The sequence below is a fragment of the Corticium candelabrum genome, chromosome 1, assembly GCF_963422355.1.
Source record: "Corticium candelabrum chromosome 1, ooCorCand1.1, whole genome shotgun sequence".
NCBI classification, from domain to species: Eukaryota; Metazoa; Porifera; class Homoscleromorpha; order Homosclerophorida; family Plakinidae; genus Corticium; species Corticium candelabrum.
In genome coordinates this window covers 9,883,159-9,898,946 of record NC_085085.1, presented here as the reverse complement: position 1 = coordinate 9,898,946, position 15,788 = coordinate 9,883,159, and the positions used below count along the sequence as shown (strand labels likewise).

Sequence of the window (15,788 nt, the reverse complement as noted above, 5' to 3'; positions counted from 1 at the left end):
AGCAAAGAGAGAGAGAGAAATCGCTCCGTTTTGATTCTCTGTTTGTTAATTACTTTACAAAGCTACGTATGAGTTTAGAGTCTATCTCATGCAGCAATGATGACCGTCAACTCTAAAAAATTGCAACCTGCAAATACTACTGACAAGAGTTGTAGACCCTCGCCGATCGGCTGCTAGCTTATGTTACAGACCGGCTGCTGCACACGTACAGTACTGGCACCTGTGAAGGCATGAAACACTGTTAATTAATTAATGGTGAGTATTGTAATACTAAAACGAATAGAATAAATGTTGTTAGATATTGTGTACGTATTAAACTCAAACTTCTAGGGATGTTGATGAATTAGTTTTGGCAATAAATTGAATTATTTATTAATGTTTTAATTAGGCGACTATTTAGTTGTCCTAGAACTTAACTTAGAAGCTATATATTTTTATTGAAACTGTGAATTAATCAGTTAACCTTATTATGTGCAAAATCGTACAATTAAAGGATACAGCAGCAGTTATAGCTAACATGCTGGCAATTAATGTAATGGTTTGTGATACTCCTAATATATGGCTTAAAATTAAGACTCAATGTATGATAGAAAAATTCTCGAGACCATGCATCGACAGCCTGGCTGCAAAGACATTATGCTGAAGTCTACCAAGTCAGGCGTCGTTTCACTGTCATTGACTCAAATTAAACATGCATGTGTGTCGTATACACACTCGCATAAACTCAGAATCCCAGTGCAAGATATAAACACTAAAGACGCCAACAGTATACTGTATACAAATTGTGAAATATTTATGTACTGGTTGAATTACTTAGTAGCCCGTTCTCTGTACAGCCAGATGAGATTATTAGTTGTTAGTCAATTAACTAATCTAATACGCATGCTGAATATTGCTCTTCTCGTGTTATCAGTAGAAATCGACACTTTCCCCGTGAAGCGCTCGGTGCCGGAAACACGTATCTCGGATTCGGTGCAAGCGCTATCTAGAAGAGCGGCTCGGCTTCAAACGGCAAGAAATTTTTGATCGCTCTGAAGCGTTGCGATGGACGACGACGCGTACAGTCCACAAGGGACCGATGTGGACGGGCGTTCGTTTGAACCAAAAGATGTAACGTTCGCGTCGTCCAGAAATTACGCGGGGTCGACCTCTGGAGAGGAGACCCGTGCTCTCCGGAGAAATCCGGCCACGTCACTGTCGGCTCGTAGGGGTTCGGCGTGCGCGGTCCAAATGTGGCGGAGATAGGACCCCGGGGCAGCGGAGATACATGTACCCGTGTACACACAGACAGGCAGACAGCTCTCAAGAAACTTACTAGACTAGTGTGTACAGCCTAAACTAATTAGACTGTTAGCTGAAAGTTCCAGTACCTAAAATAGAAACGTGCATCTAATCACTGCAATACCTATACAAATTACAGATTCTAACAAGCAGCTTGAAAGACTAGTCCGCTACAACAAATACTTCCTGATCAAGGTTGGCTTTTCCAAACTGTCCAATGTAAACGTAATTACAGTCAATTGCAGTGGTCGCTTCTTTTGGCTATGGAAGGTGACGATCCTGAATCTTCTGGCACGTAGAGAGTCAGAACTCCAGAGCCAACAACAATGGCAATCAAGAGACCAGCATTGTAAGTCATCACAGCCAGCATTATAATATATCCCGCTGCAACCTGGACCATATGCAAAAACGTCTGGAGAAAGTGATCACACAAAGGCATTCTATAACAAATAGATTAGCCATCATCAATTAACCATGCACTTACTCAAAATTCATAAAATGTTTATCACGTCATTTTGTGCATTTACAAATAGACTGTACGTTTTTAAATAGGCTATGTATATATTTTCAAATCTACTTTGCCCAATAAGCAAGACCTAGAATTTATAGCAACAGACTGTTGCTATGAATGCTAGGTCTTGCTACAGTAACTAATTAACTGAAAAGTGGCTGATAACTATAAACTACTACAGCTATAGAGACTTGAAATCAAATTCCTTGACTGGTTTTGGATTATATATTAGGACAGACCACTTTAATGCGTCAATTGCAAATGCAGATTCTAAAGATACTTGAAGCTAATTACCGTAGGTGTAAAATAAGGCACATGCAAAAAGACATTCTTACCGGAAAAACAGCTGTAAAACAATTAATAGAAAGTCCAATACACACTATTCATTCACCAATCCTAGTACCCTAATTATTCTAATTGAAGCACCCATCTTACTGAAGCTCCGTGTAAAGTTGCAATTATTTACTACTAGTAGCTAGACTCTAATTAGAGCCCTTTTGGAAACAAAACTAGTTTTAGAGGCGCTCAACTAATTAGAATCATTGCAAAAAAGTAACAATAGGTCTTGATTGATTCCCTAAATGATGCCTCACTCCTGTATTTTGTAACATTTTCATTGAGGAACATCTTAAATTTGAAAATTTGCAAAGCACAGACAGTCTGTTGAGTAGAATATAAGTTGGGTTTTTGTTGAGTGTTGTGTAGTATAGCTTACATTCTACTATGACTCTAATTACCTAAGCACCCCTCTCAGTGAAGCGCCTTGTGGATTTAATTGGAGAGCCATTTAGATTGATAATGATTATTTAGAGGCGCTATAATTAGAATAATTATTTACGGTATTGTATTAAATTATTACCTTAAATTTGTCTTTACTAATAGCCTAGAAATAAAAAAATTAAAATTACCTTTTATATTTTTTCCCGTTGATCTGGATAGAATTTCCAAGTAGAGGCATGCTAGCATCATCTCCGTCTTTTGCTTTCAATACTTCTCTTGTTCTTGTCATTAGCCAATCACGTAGAAACTTCAACCCTTCGTACAGAGCGGCGACTACAAAGAAAGCGAAACACGCCCCAACAACAGCTATAGGAATCACAGAGTCATAATTAAATTCATATATCCCTCTACATCTTGCTTGGTTTGTTACCACTTGTGGTGTCCAATGTCCAGCCCTTAAATAGTAAGGGTTCGTTACCCAGAAAATGAAAGTACATTTGCATCTGTGGAGAGCAACATGCCATTGCGTCATACACGTACAGCAATTCTCTACTAGCTAACACGTACAAGCAATTGAAAGTACAACTTTACATTATAGTTATACTTACCATGTTCATTGGCATAGAGTGATTGCTGTGGTTGTCCATAGAGACGCGTGGAGTGTCTAGTTGACTGTACATGACATTATGCAAATTTTGCACAAGCAATATTAATTATTTAGCAAAAAGTGACGATGCAGGCTAATGTCAGTGCCACATCACATTTGTATAGTGACCGTAAGTGGCTTACTTTGCGAACCCTCCTTCGTCATGATCATCTCCTCTGGAGTCTGTTTGATCGATTTCGTCATTCGCGTATACGTACTTGTCTTGATCTCCTTTTACGCCATTGCTCGCTTGAAGGCTAGTCCTTGTTCTCATTGCCAGTGGTATAAGAACAATCCACAATCGCAGTAGCATCATAGTTGCACAGGCTGGTTATACAAGGGACACTAGCACGGCTATCCGGGAACTGTTTATGAAACTTGCAGGGGCGGGTTTCATGAAGTCCTAGAGGTGTTTCAAATGGACGATATGTCAATTAAGTAACTAATTAGCAGTTGATCCGCCTAGAGCAGTAGGGCGTTTCTTTGGCTGATCGATTGAGCAACATAATATAAACTTGAGAATAAATTAGTTGCGTAAATTGTCATACATTTGCATAATTTTGGAAGACCAAGTTTAATTTTACATTAATTAATATTAATGACGGGCGCCAGACTTGCAAACTAATAATTACTAGCGAGTTATGTGTAATGATGCATGCAAGCTAGCGATTGTATGGTGACACTTGCAGACGTAGCTAGAGAAACTATGTTACCGAGAGCGATACCACTAAAATGGCCATGTCCATAGAAGTGAGCGAGCCCGTAAGTTTAGGCCCTTATTTCTAAAGGTCACGTGCACGATATGCCCCTGGGTGTCTACTGTCTCTCTCTTTGTCTTCATGTGTTGAGCTATGTAAAACCGTACCGCATTTAGATTGTGCTAATGGTCCAACTCCTGAGATTAATTTTGCGAAGCCCTACGTAATAGCTAGACGAAAGATACTCACGCGTGTACGCGCGCGCAGCCCATGTAATTGGACTCACTGGCCTGCCTCATGCCTAGGTTTTCTTGCTTGTATTTACTGTTGAGTGCTATTATCAACGTTTGTAGAGCATCAACCTATCTCGATGTAGTCCTTGCTAACAACGATACAATGCGAATCGATCCCTGGGGCCGCGACTCACTGCGAGTGCGCGTCGTTCCTCCCGGTTCACAGATTCGAGACGACCTCCCCGGCGCTCTCATTCCGCCTCCTAAACAGCTAACCGCCGTCCGCGAAGGGAACAACATTACAAACGGCAACATCAAAGCCTCGGTCTCGGACAACGGTCTCTTGACATTTTCACGCGTGGGCGGGTCATCCGAGGCCGTCATCCTGCAAGAGAAACAGCGCGTCTTTCCCGATGAGACGAACGTCAAACGATTCGTGTTGTCGTCTAAGGACCGTACGGACTGTGGGTACAGCCGTTGTTGCCTCGACTTGAGATCTGGAGTCGGAAGAATAACCGCTTGTAATGTCCACAGTCAGATGGAAATTCGGGAAGGCCCGGATAAGTCTCTATTGCATCTTCTTACTTCAAGTGAATTGTGTGCAACCGTTCGAGAAAGGCATGTTGTGAAGGGCCTATGTGGTGCCATCAGAGACGGTGAGAAGTGGTCATATAGCAGCAACAGACAAATCATGGTCTCTAGTGGGATTGGTATTGCAAAGTGTCTGGCTGTCGATGTTGGTCTGAATGAGAAGTTTGCGGACGGCTCACTTGTTGTACTAACAGACTGTGATGTCGGAGATACGAGGCAACAGTGGACATACCAGGATTTAAGTGTGACGATGGAGTCCTTCGTGTCTACAAACTCCGAGATGATATTTGGGTTTGGCGAGCACCAAAAGACGGACATGTTGAACTACAAAGGTCAGAACTTTGACATGGAGGAATGCTTAGAGTACAGCAAAAGTCGAGGAGGAGAGATATGCTTACCATACATCATTGGAGCTCAAAATCATTTGGTACAATACGGCTTCTTATGGAACATGCCAAATTATGGCAGTGTGTCTTTTCAAGATACCGATACTAATTGGACTGCACACTCTGCACGTCAGATTGATTACTTTGTGACTACATTTCAGTCCTCGTCATCATCCAGTCAAGCGGCTGCCGATATAATGAGCAATTACGTCGATGCAGTTGGCCATGCTCCATTGCTACCTTGGTATGCATCTGGGTATTGGCATAGCAAAAATCGGTATTCGAAGCAAGACGATTTGCTTGCCGCAGCGCGTATGTTCCGTAATCTGTCCATTCCTATATCAATAATTGTTATTGATTATTTTAACTGGATTCACATGGGAGACTGGTCTTTTGATCCTGGTGCATGGCCCGATGTGAAGGGCATGATGCAAGAACTTTATGACTTAGACATTCGTGTCATGGTGTCCGTGTGGCCTTTCTCAGCAAACGGTAGCTCGAGTTTTGAAACTATTACCTCTCAGGACTATGCTGTCAATAATTTATCAACCAGCAAGCCTATGGTTTGGCCTGATGGCAGTTGTCGTGCTCTTTGTTACCTCTATGATCCTACTCAGCCTACAGCAAGGGAGTATGTATGGAGTCGTATCAAACTAGGATACTATGACTATGGCATTAAGGTCTTTTGGCTCGACGCTGCCGAGCCAGAAAATGGGGGAGGCACTCCTACAGGTGCAACCTTTCACAGGGGATCGTTTGAAGAGATGGGCATGATGTTTCCATACTTCCATTCAGAGATGATTTATGAAGGGATGATGTCAGCCGGTGAGCGAGATGCTCTCATTCTCACGCGTTCGGCATGGGCTGGAATGCAGCGATGGAGTGCCGCCGTGTGGAGCGGAGACACTCATTCTGACTTCGATACGCTACGTCGATCTATAACTGCTGGATTAAATATACAGTTGTCAGGGATTGCCTGGTGGACCACAGACATCGGTGGTTACAGTGGAGGAAATCCCGATGATGCTGAATTTAGAGAACTCATTGTGAGGTGGTTTCAGTATGGGGCTATGTGTCCTCTTTTCCGTCAGCACGGGGCAAGAAACACGGAGCCGTGGTTGTTAGGGAATGAAAGTTTCAATGCCGTACTCGATGTGATACATCTTCGTGATCGACTGCGTCCGTATATCATGGAACAAATGAAGCTTGTTAATGAGACGGGCATGCCCGTGAACCGCCCACTTTGGTTTGATTTTCCTGATGATTCGAAATGTTGGGAAGTAATCGATGAATTCATGTTTGGTCCCGACTACCTGGTTGCACCGGTTTACGAATACAAGGCCAGAAGTCGTTCGGTCTACTTCCCTGCAGGTGTGAAGTGGATTCACTATTTTACTGGTAAAAGCTACAATGGAGGCAGCAACATGACAATCGATGCACCGTTAAATCAATTTCCACTTTTTACGCGATCGCCTTAGCTTGTGGATTTTTGTTTTCATTCAACTGTTGTATGTTGTTGTCTCAATACAATTGGCTACATTGCTTTGCCTTGGTGGAGTGCATTTTAATTGCTGTAGTGCATGTTTACTCATTTACTGGCTTACAGCTTGGTAGTATATCTTGTGTCTTTCAAAGATGTTAATGGCTTGTATGTTGATCTAGTTGATATGCGATATATTCTCATGTTGTCGTTACCTTTGTGAGTCAGCTATGATCTAGAACCAAGTTATGATATTTGTTTTCTATTCATTGGCAATTACGTTCAGTCCTAAGTTGCATTTTCTCTCAATATGTGTAGTAGCTAGAGGGTTGGGTTGTCACAGAGCTTGTTAGAGACACTGCAAATTAGCAGATAAAATATAGCAGCTGTTTGATCCACCGCTATCTTCTCAGCAGCTTTTGCTTGTTTCATTGTGTACTATTTAAGGTATACATATACACCTGTGACTAACCATTACTATAGTAGATAAGGTGTTGAACCGTTTTCGGTATTCACACTGGATGTGTAGAAACTCTGAAGGATCGACACGTCCATCCTCTTAGGCACTGTGAATTAACGTTTTAGCCTCACTTGTGAGGTGTACGTGTATATAAAGGGTCCAAGTGACCATGGTCTAGATCTACAACCATGCAGTCATTACATTGTGCAACCGAAAGGTGTACACAAGGTTTGACGTCATGAAATCTCAGACATCATCCAGATTCTTCTGCATTCTTCTGCAATAGACTTACAACCTATAACGTTTAATACAGTAATGAATTAACTATAGACATGCAGATAGTAACTTTACGAAGACCGGAGCTCGACATTCCTAGCCTAATATGATGGTAGGTCGCGCCACTAGCTTCGGGTCTCCGAGGCACCGTAGCGCGAGAGAGTCTGGGGACTAGCTTAGCGTCACAGCACACCTTCCCTGCTTGCTAGGTGTTGCTTTTCTGACGAATTAGACATGAAAGTCGTCGTCTATGCTGAAATTGCTGGGCATGTCCGAAATGTAACCATCGACGTGAAGGCGTCTGATAGGGTGGAGACTGTCGTGCAAAAATACGCAGAGACCGTTGGAAAGAGAAAATCTCCGTTTCGAGGTGGTCATCCTGTCTTATTCTCCGAGTCCGGAGTCGCTCTTGACCCGAATGAAGAGCTTGGAGACCTAAACATAAAGGATGGAACGACTTTGTTTCTCAGAGTGCAGTCACGTGAGTTACTGTAATTTGCAGATTACCAAAAAGGAATGGGTAAAACGACTAGAACTTCTGCCAGTTGATGATTACATGTTTGGGAAAGCAAAATAACAAATACGTCGTTATTGAATTAATTAAAGAGTGTTAAATTAATTAATTAAGTTAATAATAATAATATTGCAATATATATTTTCTATCTTACCCAAGGTCATAGTGCAGTACCATCCACGGGACAAAGAAACTAAATAAATGACTGTTGACATATACACCAACAAACAAACTTTCTAGGCTACCAGTGCAGTCATTTCTAGCAGCAAATGAAGTTTTACAAAGTGTCTTTGAGAAATGGAATGAGGTGTAAGGCAGAGTCATAGGAATTGTGTGACTTACCATATTTCAGAAAGTAAAGTTTAACTAGAAGCTGTTCCCCAGTATGTGTGGTGTCATCCAGGCTTATAATCATTGATATTTTATTTGTGTTTCCACCAGTGTTTTGCGGTGTACATAAGCAGATGTAACACTGATAGATTTGCTTGATCAATGATCTAAACATTAAGAATCACAGTTTGGAAAGGTTAGAAACAAACTGTGTAAGAATTGTTGTGTCAGCCCATCAATTTAATAGTGTGTGTAAATTTGCATGGGCCTGCCATGCACAACTCTTGAACAGGGTATCTCCAGATAGATGCTATGATAGAAGTTTTCCAAATTGTTCTTGGTATTATACTTCATACAGTGTGTCTTTTTGTCGTGGCTTGTAGTCAATTTATTCAACTTTTCAATTCTTTGGAATAAGTTTGTCATCATTAACTCTTGTAATTAGCTAAAATTGTTTGAGAATGAGTTAGATGGTTTGCCTTCTAGACAGACTTGGGAATATGACTGTAGCATTATAGTATGTCAGTGACACTGTTGTGCTTAGCCTCGTACGAGACCCTTTCCTTGTACTGTCGTACCTAGTTCCCGCATGACACAACAACACCGGAATAACATTTTTGAATCAGTATGAAAACAGTATGTCAGCATTGGTTTACAGAGTAGTAGCAAGTGTAATGGCTAAATGTTAGGGTTTACACATCTTGTGCAATTTAATTAAGTACCATGTACATTAATATCAAGTATCATGTGCTATTGATAAACAGGAAAAGATTCAATCACACATCGTTGCAAGTATTGTCTCTGTGTCTCTTTTTTGGCATTGTTGGCTTCTGTTGGTGGGGTTGTGGCTGTTGTTCTTTTGCAAGAATACTGGAACGCTTCCAGTCACCATTATCAGGTAGGTTACGTGTTACCTGGTGACAGTCTGATCTGCATGTTCAATTTCTTTGTTTATATATATATATATATATATATATATATATATACAGTATGGAATTGTGATTGATGCTGGTTCGAGTCACACGAGTCTCAAGGTTTATCGTTGGCCTGGAGATAAAAAGAATGACACTGGGGTTGTTAAACAGCACAAACACACTTGCCACAGTGATGGTATGTATACTCTTTACTACTTTTGGAGTACTGGACTAGTTTTTGTTGATGTTCACCATAATTTACTGTGTGCACTGTAGGTGGAGCAATATCACAATATGTTAATAATCCAAATGAAGCGGGCCCTTCACTGAAAAACTGTTTGGATAATGCCATGGACTTGATTCCACATAACAAGCAGAAAGATTCACCTATATTTTTGGGTGCTACAGCTGGAATGAGAATGCTAAAGTGAGAACTGTTTTTCTGTGTATTGAAATTTGTGTTAATTTTAATCAGCTTGTGGAATGTTCAACTGAGCACTTTTCCTTTGTAACATTTAGTATTTTATGTTTCCAAACTAGAGTTTGAACCATAGTAGTGGAAGCAACTAGGTTAATTCTAAATGAAGATTGCAAGCTTTCAGTGTGCCTGAAAATGTTTCAAATGTCAGATGTAATTGAGTATCGTGTTCACTATCATTATTTAATACTTTGCTTGAGATAAATGTTTCTGGATCTAATTGCTCAAAGAGAACACAGTGACAAAATGGTTACTCACTGGTCTGGTTATAGAGTTATGAATAGTCTCGCGGCCTGGAAGTATGACGCGGTGGAAAGGGGTCTAGCTATGTGAGACTAAGTTATGATGACAGTTGATCTCATATACTTTCCTATATTCATGTAGAAGTTACAAGGGAAAGAGAAGCATAGTTGTGCTAATGATGGAGATGAACAATAAGTATTGGTGAGATGACTGACGTTGAAAGCAGTTGTACATGACAGTGCAAAGAATTATGAAATTAACATGAAGGCTACTAGTGCATGTAATAGGTATATTCATTTGCCTAAAGTTGCAGTAGTAAACAAGGATAGAAATTTCTTTTTTATTTGTGTAGCTAGTACTGCTTGAAAAGCGTTTGCAGATTCAAATTTAATGCTTGTTGCTCTATAAGGTCTTGGACAGCTGTGTTTTTGTGTGTACATTCTACAGACAGTGCTAATCTGATCTGATCTGATTGCATCACAAAGAAGGCTTCTGTGCTACAAGCACTGTCTTAGTTTTGTATGACAAACAAAGCCTTCAGTGTGCACTCAAATGCACATTATTGTGGGGAGGAAATTCATTTGTAATTTTGTATATACATATATCTATTGCAAAAACCACTTGTCCTAAGATTGAAGACAATATTTAATGTAAATAATATATATTAATTGTATTATGATTGTTGAATTAAATCACCAGTTTTATTAGATGATGTTTGTCATCATTGTGTGTCTATTTATTTTTGATATCTACAGTGAATCAAATACGAAAGTAGCCACGGAAATTCTGCAGTCTGTTCGAAATTTTATTGCTTCATATCCGTTTGACTTTAAGCCCGAGCAGGCCCGTATTATCAGTGGAGATGTCGAGGGAGTATCTGGCTGGATAACCATCAATTATCTGTTAGACAACTTCTTTCCTTCATCGGTAAGAATAGGCTTGACATAAGATTGTGTTGTGTTGATTGTCTGTTTTTTCTGTAAGACAATGTCAAGGATAATGAGAGCTGCTGGCTTTGGTAGTTCCAACCCAATGTCTGGTGCTCTTGATTTGGGTGGTGCCTCGGAACAGATAACTTTTGTTCCACAAAGTCCTCCATTGAAAGGTGGAATCAACCTGCGTTTGTATGGTCAAGATTACACTGTCTATACACACAGTTATTTGTGCTACGGACGAAATGAAGCAAATAGACAGCTTTTGGCACAACTGGTGAAGGTTAGTGATAGCAAACGGTGCCTTGCCAACCAAAGACTTTGATTACTTTGCTTCAAAATGCAGGCTTCAAATTATAGTACTACGATAACAAATCCATGTGCTCAAAAGGGATACATTGGTGAAGCAAATTCATCGGACGTGTTTAAAGAACCTTGTACAGCCAATAGTGACAAAAGAGATCAATTGCCTGATAGTTTTAGGTTCACTGGGTCTGGTGATGTTATGTCATGTGCAGCCGCTATCAAGGCCCTTTTCCCTACTACACATTGTCCTAATGAGCCTTGTGGCATTGGAGGTGCATACCAGCCAACTCCAGTTGGTTTGTTCCATGTAAGTTACTCATTATCTACTCCTTAATTGTTAAATTAAATGGTAAGTGTTAGTTAAATGTTAGTTAAATAACGCAGTTAAATGTTCGTGTTGTGTCTTATGTTAATTAATTCATTTTCACTATCAAAGCTCTTATTTTTATTAGTGAATTGCTCTCAAAGTAATAAAATAATTAATCAAGTAGTTAATCAAATGAAAATATTAATATTGACGGTTAAATATTTGACTACAACTGGTGAATTCCATTTTGAAAACATCTAATGGCAGACCAATGACTCTGTTGCCAAATTCTTGTGTCTTTTGCCAAGTTTGGCGACATGGCAACAGTTGGTCCCCTACCTGCTGGTCAAAAGGAGGTGCATTTACTACCACAAAGTGACTAATGCATTGTTTGTAGGCATTTTCGGGGTTTGCTGATGCTGCTGGCTACCTAAACATTAGTGGAACAGCAGATTTGAGCAATTTTCAAGCTGCTGCAAATCGGATATGTCAAATGGATTGGCAAGAAGTTAGTTTGTGAATTATATAAAATCAGCCATAGATATTTATATATTTCTTTGTATCTAGATTGAAAAAGAAGACTTTTCTGATGACAGTTTGAGGAATATGTCATGCTTTCTGGCACAGTACATATATTATGATCTGACTACTGGTTTGAAGATCAACAGTCGAGGAGGATCAGTTAGCTTCTTAGATGAAGTAAATCTAGATAATCAGATCTTCATATTCACTACTTGAATTGATGAGATCTGCTTCTGTGTTTAGATTGATGACACTCACTTGGGTTGGACACTTGGTTTTATGATCAATGCTACTAACATGCTGCCCAGCGAAATGCCACATTTGATGTCAACCGCGCTGTTTGCTGAACTATTGGCTGCATTTGGCTTGCTTACCTTCATTATTTTGTTTTGCCTCTTGGCTTATTTTGTACGGAGAAAGTGCAGCGATCACGGCGGGTATGTTGCATTGACAGATCTTCCATAGGATGCAGCAATGAAGAAGCAGTGACAACAAAATGAGTTGCTATGACATAGATAACAATAATTGACAGATAGTGGAAGTGGTACATCAATCCTTGTCTTGTTGAAGTTGGCATAGTTCATTGGTGTATCAGATGCCATGTTGTATTGCGCAGTCAATACTTATTATATTGCTACTAAATGGTACATTGGTAAATGGTGATAGAAATGTGAAATGAAACTTGGTATATATAGCCTCACCAAGAACATATACAGAAACACCCAATGTTCTACAATTGTCCCAGTGCAATGCAAGCTAAGTACGATTGCCTTGCTTTTAGAGAACATACAGTACTGGTAGTATAAGGCTTGAGCTTGAGTTGCTGTGGTGTGAAAAAATGAAGACACGAATATTGTCCTTGTCTCCATCAATAAAGAAAAGTAAATTTATAAAGACAGTTGCACTGGCAGTATGTGAGCCCCCACTGTGAGAAATGTACAGTACCAGCGGTGTTGCAAGTGTGCAAACAGTCTACAATATGGACACATTAATGTTTTGATTACACAATAATATGGTTAACAAACAACCACATTCAATGGACCTGTGGTAATCACAGACTTTATTAATGAACTCTAATAGGCTACCTCAAAGACAAGACAATACCGCATCACATTATATATAACATTTCTGTACTGATGTCTCATTGTGTTCACCATATTCCTGACTATATACCTACTATCACAATGTAGTAACCAAGCAACTTGCTTAGCTCATATAGAACAGTATATAGTTGCTTACATACAGTCACCTTGCCTCATTGTGCCTATTCCTTGCTGATTTGCTTGATGGATGATCCTTGTCCATCAACTGACCCATGTATGCCTCTTGTTGCATTTGCACTTGCAGTTCCTCAGTATGTCGTTTGTGTGACTGTTTCTGTCTCATCAATCTCTGCTTTAATTCTTGTATCTCATCGTCCTTCTTAGACAGCACAATCTCTTGCTGTCTGCATTTTCCTTGCAGTTCTAAATCAGAACACTACAGTAGTTGCAGCAATTGTATTGTTGAAATAAATATAAAGCTAGAGTAGCAACCATATACAAAGCAAGTACTGTAAATCAACAAAATTTCGTACGCGAAAAACTTTCATAAGTGTTGATGAACATAGCCACTTTTCTGTGCAGACCATCAACACGGAAAGTCACAACCACATCACCACACATAAGTATCTGCTAAGCGCCTAGGCATGTGTAGTAAATCTGTGATCGCTTACGAAATTTATGAAAATTAGATGCTTACAAAAATTTGTTGATTTACAGTATGTCAACTTAAAAAGAAATTGAACACAGAACAATTAAATAATACCAAAATGAGGAGGACCATGTGTATAGTTCTATTTTTCAATTCAACCTGTCAACTGTTCAGTTTATGTCTAATTTGGCTTAGTTACAAACAAGTTGTGTTGTTACTAATACAAAATATTACTGGCTTGCTGGAATAAACCAAACCGTAAATGGTCGCATGATCCATGACATGAGCACGTGCAGATCAGTGGATAATATGTGTAGCTTCGTAACTTAACACAACAACATGCACTTTCTGCATAAACCATATAAATACCTAGCGTCTTTAATTAATTGTGTTGGCAAGAAACATAGAGTGTGGTTGTACAGAATCAGTTATAACACATCAGAAGCAATAGACATAACAAGATGCTGGTCAAGCAGGTTCAGTCAGCAAACAAAGCACAAACACACCAACCACTATTCTATATTTCTGTTGCACTAAATCCAAACACTAACAAATTCACAAAAATTAAATGATAATGCCTATAATTTGCATACATACATAAGAAGCAATGCAGCAAACACTTGCACACATGCATGCACACACACACACACACACACACACACACACACACACACACACACACACACACACACACACAAGACACCTACCTTCACATTCTTCTGTTAGTTGCTTTTTCTCCAATAATTGACTCGCTACTCTTACCTCTGCTTCACTAAACCTGAATCATTGTAACAATCATCCACATATTGTCTTTGCTTGCAATGTCAGTACACATGCCTGCTCTTAAATGTTGTGTGAGTTGCTTCTAGCCGTCTTGTTAAAATGTCAATTTCCCCGAGAGCAAAGTTCAGTTTATGTGTCTGGTCATCAAGCTGACGTCTTGTTTCACCATGTGATGACTGTTCTTCCTACACACAAGAAAAGAGTTAAAACATGTTAACATGACAATCGTTGCTCTCAGGTATACATATGTCTATTAGCACCTACTTATAGAAAGAGTCAACATCATACAGTGATTCCTAGTGTTTTACAATGGTATAACCTACTTTCCAGCACAAGTCAACAAACAGTAACACTGAGTAATAGATAGCCAAAACTTACTGAATTAATTAATGCGGTACCACTAAAATCAAGCATACATAACACTTACAATATCCATTAAATCCTGCTATTATCTATTCTTAATTAAATATAGCTGTATATTGGTTTTGACAATAGATGTGATCCCAAAACACTTTAAACTACGAAATGAATACAGTAACCCTAGCATGTGTGTGCTAGACTTACAGTATCGCCATAGTAAACTGTTCCTTATATGACCAGCAATTGGAATGTAGACTAGCTAGGGCATGCCCTCGTTGTTGTTATTACTGGTGTTAACTAGCGTGCCAAGAGTCCAGAATCCCACCTGCCAGTCAATATGTCCAGCCCAGCCCCTTATCAGCTCTTCATGTTAACTAGCTGGTGCCAGTAGGTGTCCAGCAACTGTTCCCTAATCTAAGCTAGCAGCAAGGGTTTAGCACTTTAGTGCTTCTTCACTAGTACAGATGTTACAGGTAACTAACACAGTAAAAGCATTGCACCTCTACAGTTAAATCAACACACACACACACACACACACACACACACACACACACACACACACACACACACACACACAACTACAAACAACTAAGCAGGAATGCTTGCAGCTTTAAAAGAGCAAAAGAGCGACTAATCAAAGCTGTCACCTCTCAGCCTACATACTGTAATACACTGTACATATAGTGTGGTGTCAGCAATTTAATTAATTAACACAGCTCATGAGATTGCACTTTACAAGCAAGCGTAATCATACCTCTGTTACTGTTCATGCAAGCGTATGTACAGTACCACTTATACACACATAATGTGTCAGACATGTTTCTTGCCTATTGATTGCCTATTTTAGTCATACCATAAGTTGATATTCAAGTTCTTCTATCCTTCGTTTCAACGGTTCCTGTCCAAAGTGCAAATATTATGTACTCTGTGCTGCAGTAGAAATAAGAATCTTGACGGTCTACATGCACGTGACTGTTGTTGCAAACTTGAAAGGTTCTCTAACGAAACGAAACATTTCTCACCGTACATGTAGGCAAATCTTCGTTCAGAGAGATTAAGTCTTTCAGTTGTTCTGTTACCAGAGCGTACGAAGCAAATCGATTACCATCACTTGACTCCATGATG

At 39.7% G+C, this 15,788-nt stretch overlaps 4 protein-coding genes across 7 annotated transcripts; 2 read left to right on the top strand and 2 right to left on the bottom strand.

Moving 5' to 3' along the window:
* Positions 1–30: 30 nt before the first annotated feature.
* On the bottom strand, positions 31–3,506 carry LOC134190135 (protein SLC31A2-like). Of its 4 annotated transcripts, none has more exons than XM_062658577.1 (5): positions 3,302–3,506; positions 3,121–3,184; positions 2,943–3,015; positions 2,701–2,878; positions 31–220 (listed from the first exon to the last, which is right to left on the bottom strand). In XM_062658577.1, the coding sequence occupies exons 1-5, from the start codon at positions 3,472–3,474 to the stop codon at positions 184–186; spliced, it is 525 nt and encodes a 174-aa protein (XP_062514561.1). In that variant the 5' UTR covers positions 3,475–3,506; the 3' UTR covers positions 31–183. The 4 variants fall into 4 exon arrangements, with proteins under 4 accessions (XP_062514561.1, XP_062514549.1, XP_062514555.1 ...); XM_062658565.1 differs by lacking the exon at positions 31–220 and adding an exon at positions 1,294–1,721; XM_062658571.1 differs by lacking the exon at positions 31–220 and adding an exon at positions 1,294–1,693.
* A 639-nt stretch (positions 3,507–4,145) lies between these two features.
* On the top strand, positions 4,146–6,826 carry LOC134181463 (uncharacterized). The gene has a single exon (XM_062648739.1). It carries the CDS (start codon positions 4,154–4,156, stop codon positions 6,542–6,544), a length of 2,391 nt encoding a protein of 796 aa, XP_062504723.1. The 5' UTR covers positions 4,146–4,153; the 3' UTR covers positions 6,545–6,826.
* Positions 6,827–7,445: 619 nt separating this feature from the next.
* On the top strand, positions 7,446–12,509 carry LOC134186954 (ectonucleoside triphosphate diphosphohydrolase 2-like). The gene is made up of 10 exons (XM_062655061.1): positions 7,446–7,763; positions 8,891–9,024; positions 9,116–9,236; positions 9,317–9,467; positions 10,517–10,688; positions 10,746–10,976; positions 11,040–11,306; positions 11,704–11,814; positions 11,874–12,005; positions 12,072–12,509. The coding sequence occupies exons 1-10, from the start codon at positions 7,517–7,519 to the stop codon at positions 12,291–12,293; spliced, it is 1,788 nt and encodes a 595-aa protein (XP_062511045.1). The 5' UTR covers positions 7,446–7,516; the 3' UTR covers positions 12,294–12,509.
* A 377-nt stretch (positions 12,510–12,886) lies between these two features.
* Positions 12,887–15,784, bottom strand: LOC134197705 (spermatogenesis-associated protein 24-like). The gene is made up of 5 exons (XM_062667090.1): positions 15,686–15,784; positions 15,517–15,561; positions 14,358–14,488; positions 14,228–14,298; positions 12,887–13,294 (listed from the first exon to the last, which is right to left on the bottom strand). Exons 1-5 carry the CDS (start codon positions 15,782–15,784, stop codon positions 13,074–13,076), a joined length of 567 nt encoding a protein of 188 aa, XP_062523074.1. The 3' UTR covers positions 12,887–13,073.
* Between the last annotated feature and the right edge of the window lie 4 nt (positions 15,785–15,788).

Bases quoted from the DNA above. Each gene is read 5' to 3' on its own strand.
- LOC134190135 (XM_062658565.1), bottom strand. From the start codon at position 3,474: ATGATGCTACTGCGATTGTGGATTGTTCTTATACCACTGGCAATGAGA. The intron at 3,016-3,120 runs GTAAGTATAACT...TGCTCTCCACAG, and splicing joins ACTCTATGCCAATGAACATG to ATGCAAATGTACTTTCATTT. The intron at 1,722-2,700 runs GTAATTTTAATT...TATTTGTTATAG, and splicing joins AACGGGAAAAAATATAAAAG to AATGCCTTTGTGTGATCACT.
- LOC134181463 (XM_062648739.1), top strand. From the start codon at position 4,154: ATGCCTAGGTTTTCTTGCTTGTATTTACTGTTGAGTGCTATTATCAAC.
- LOC134186954 (XM_062655061.1), top strand. From the start codon at position 7,517: ATGAAAGTCGTCGTCTATGCTGAAATTGCTGGGCATGTCCGAAATGTA. The intron at 7,764-8,890 runs GTGAGTTACTGT...ATTGATAAACAG, and splicing joins GTTTCTCAGAGTGCAGTCAC to GAAAAGATTCAATCACACAT. The intron at 10,689-10,745 runs GTAAGAATAGGC...TTTTTCTGTAAG, and splicing joins ACAACTTCTTTCCTTCATCG to ACAATGTCAAGGATAATGAG.
- LOC134197705 (XM_062667090.1), bottom strand. From the start codon at position 15,784: ATGGAGTCAAGTGATGGTAATCGATTTGCTTCGTACGCTCTGGTAACA. The intron at 14,299-14,357 runs GCATGTGTACTG...ACAATGATTCAG, and splicing joins CACACAACATTTAAGAGCAG to GTTTAGTGAAGCAGAGGTAA. The intron at 13,295-14,227 runs GTAGGTGTCTTG...GTTCTGATTTAG, and splicing joins ACTAACAGAAGAATGTGAAG to AACTGCAAGGAAAATGCAGA.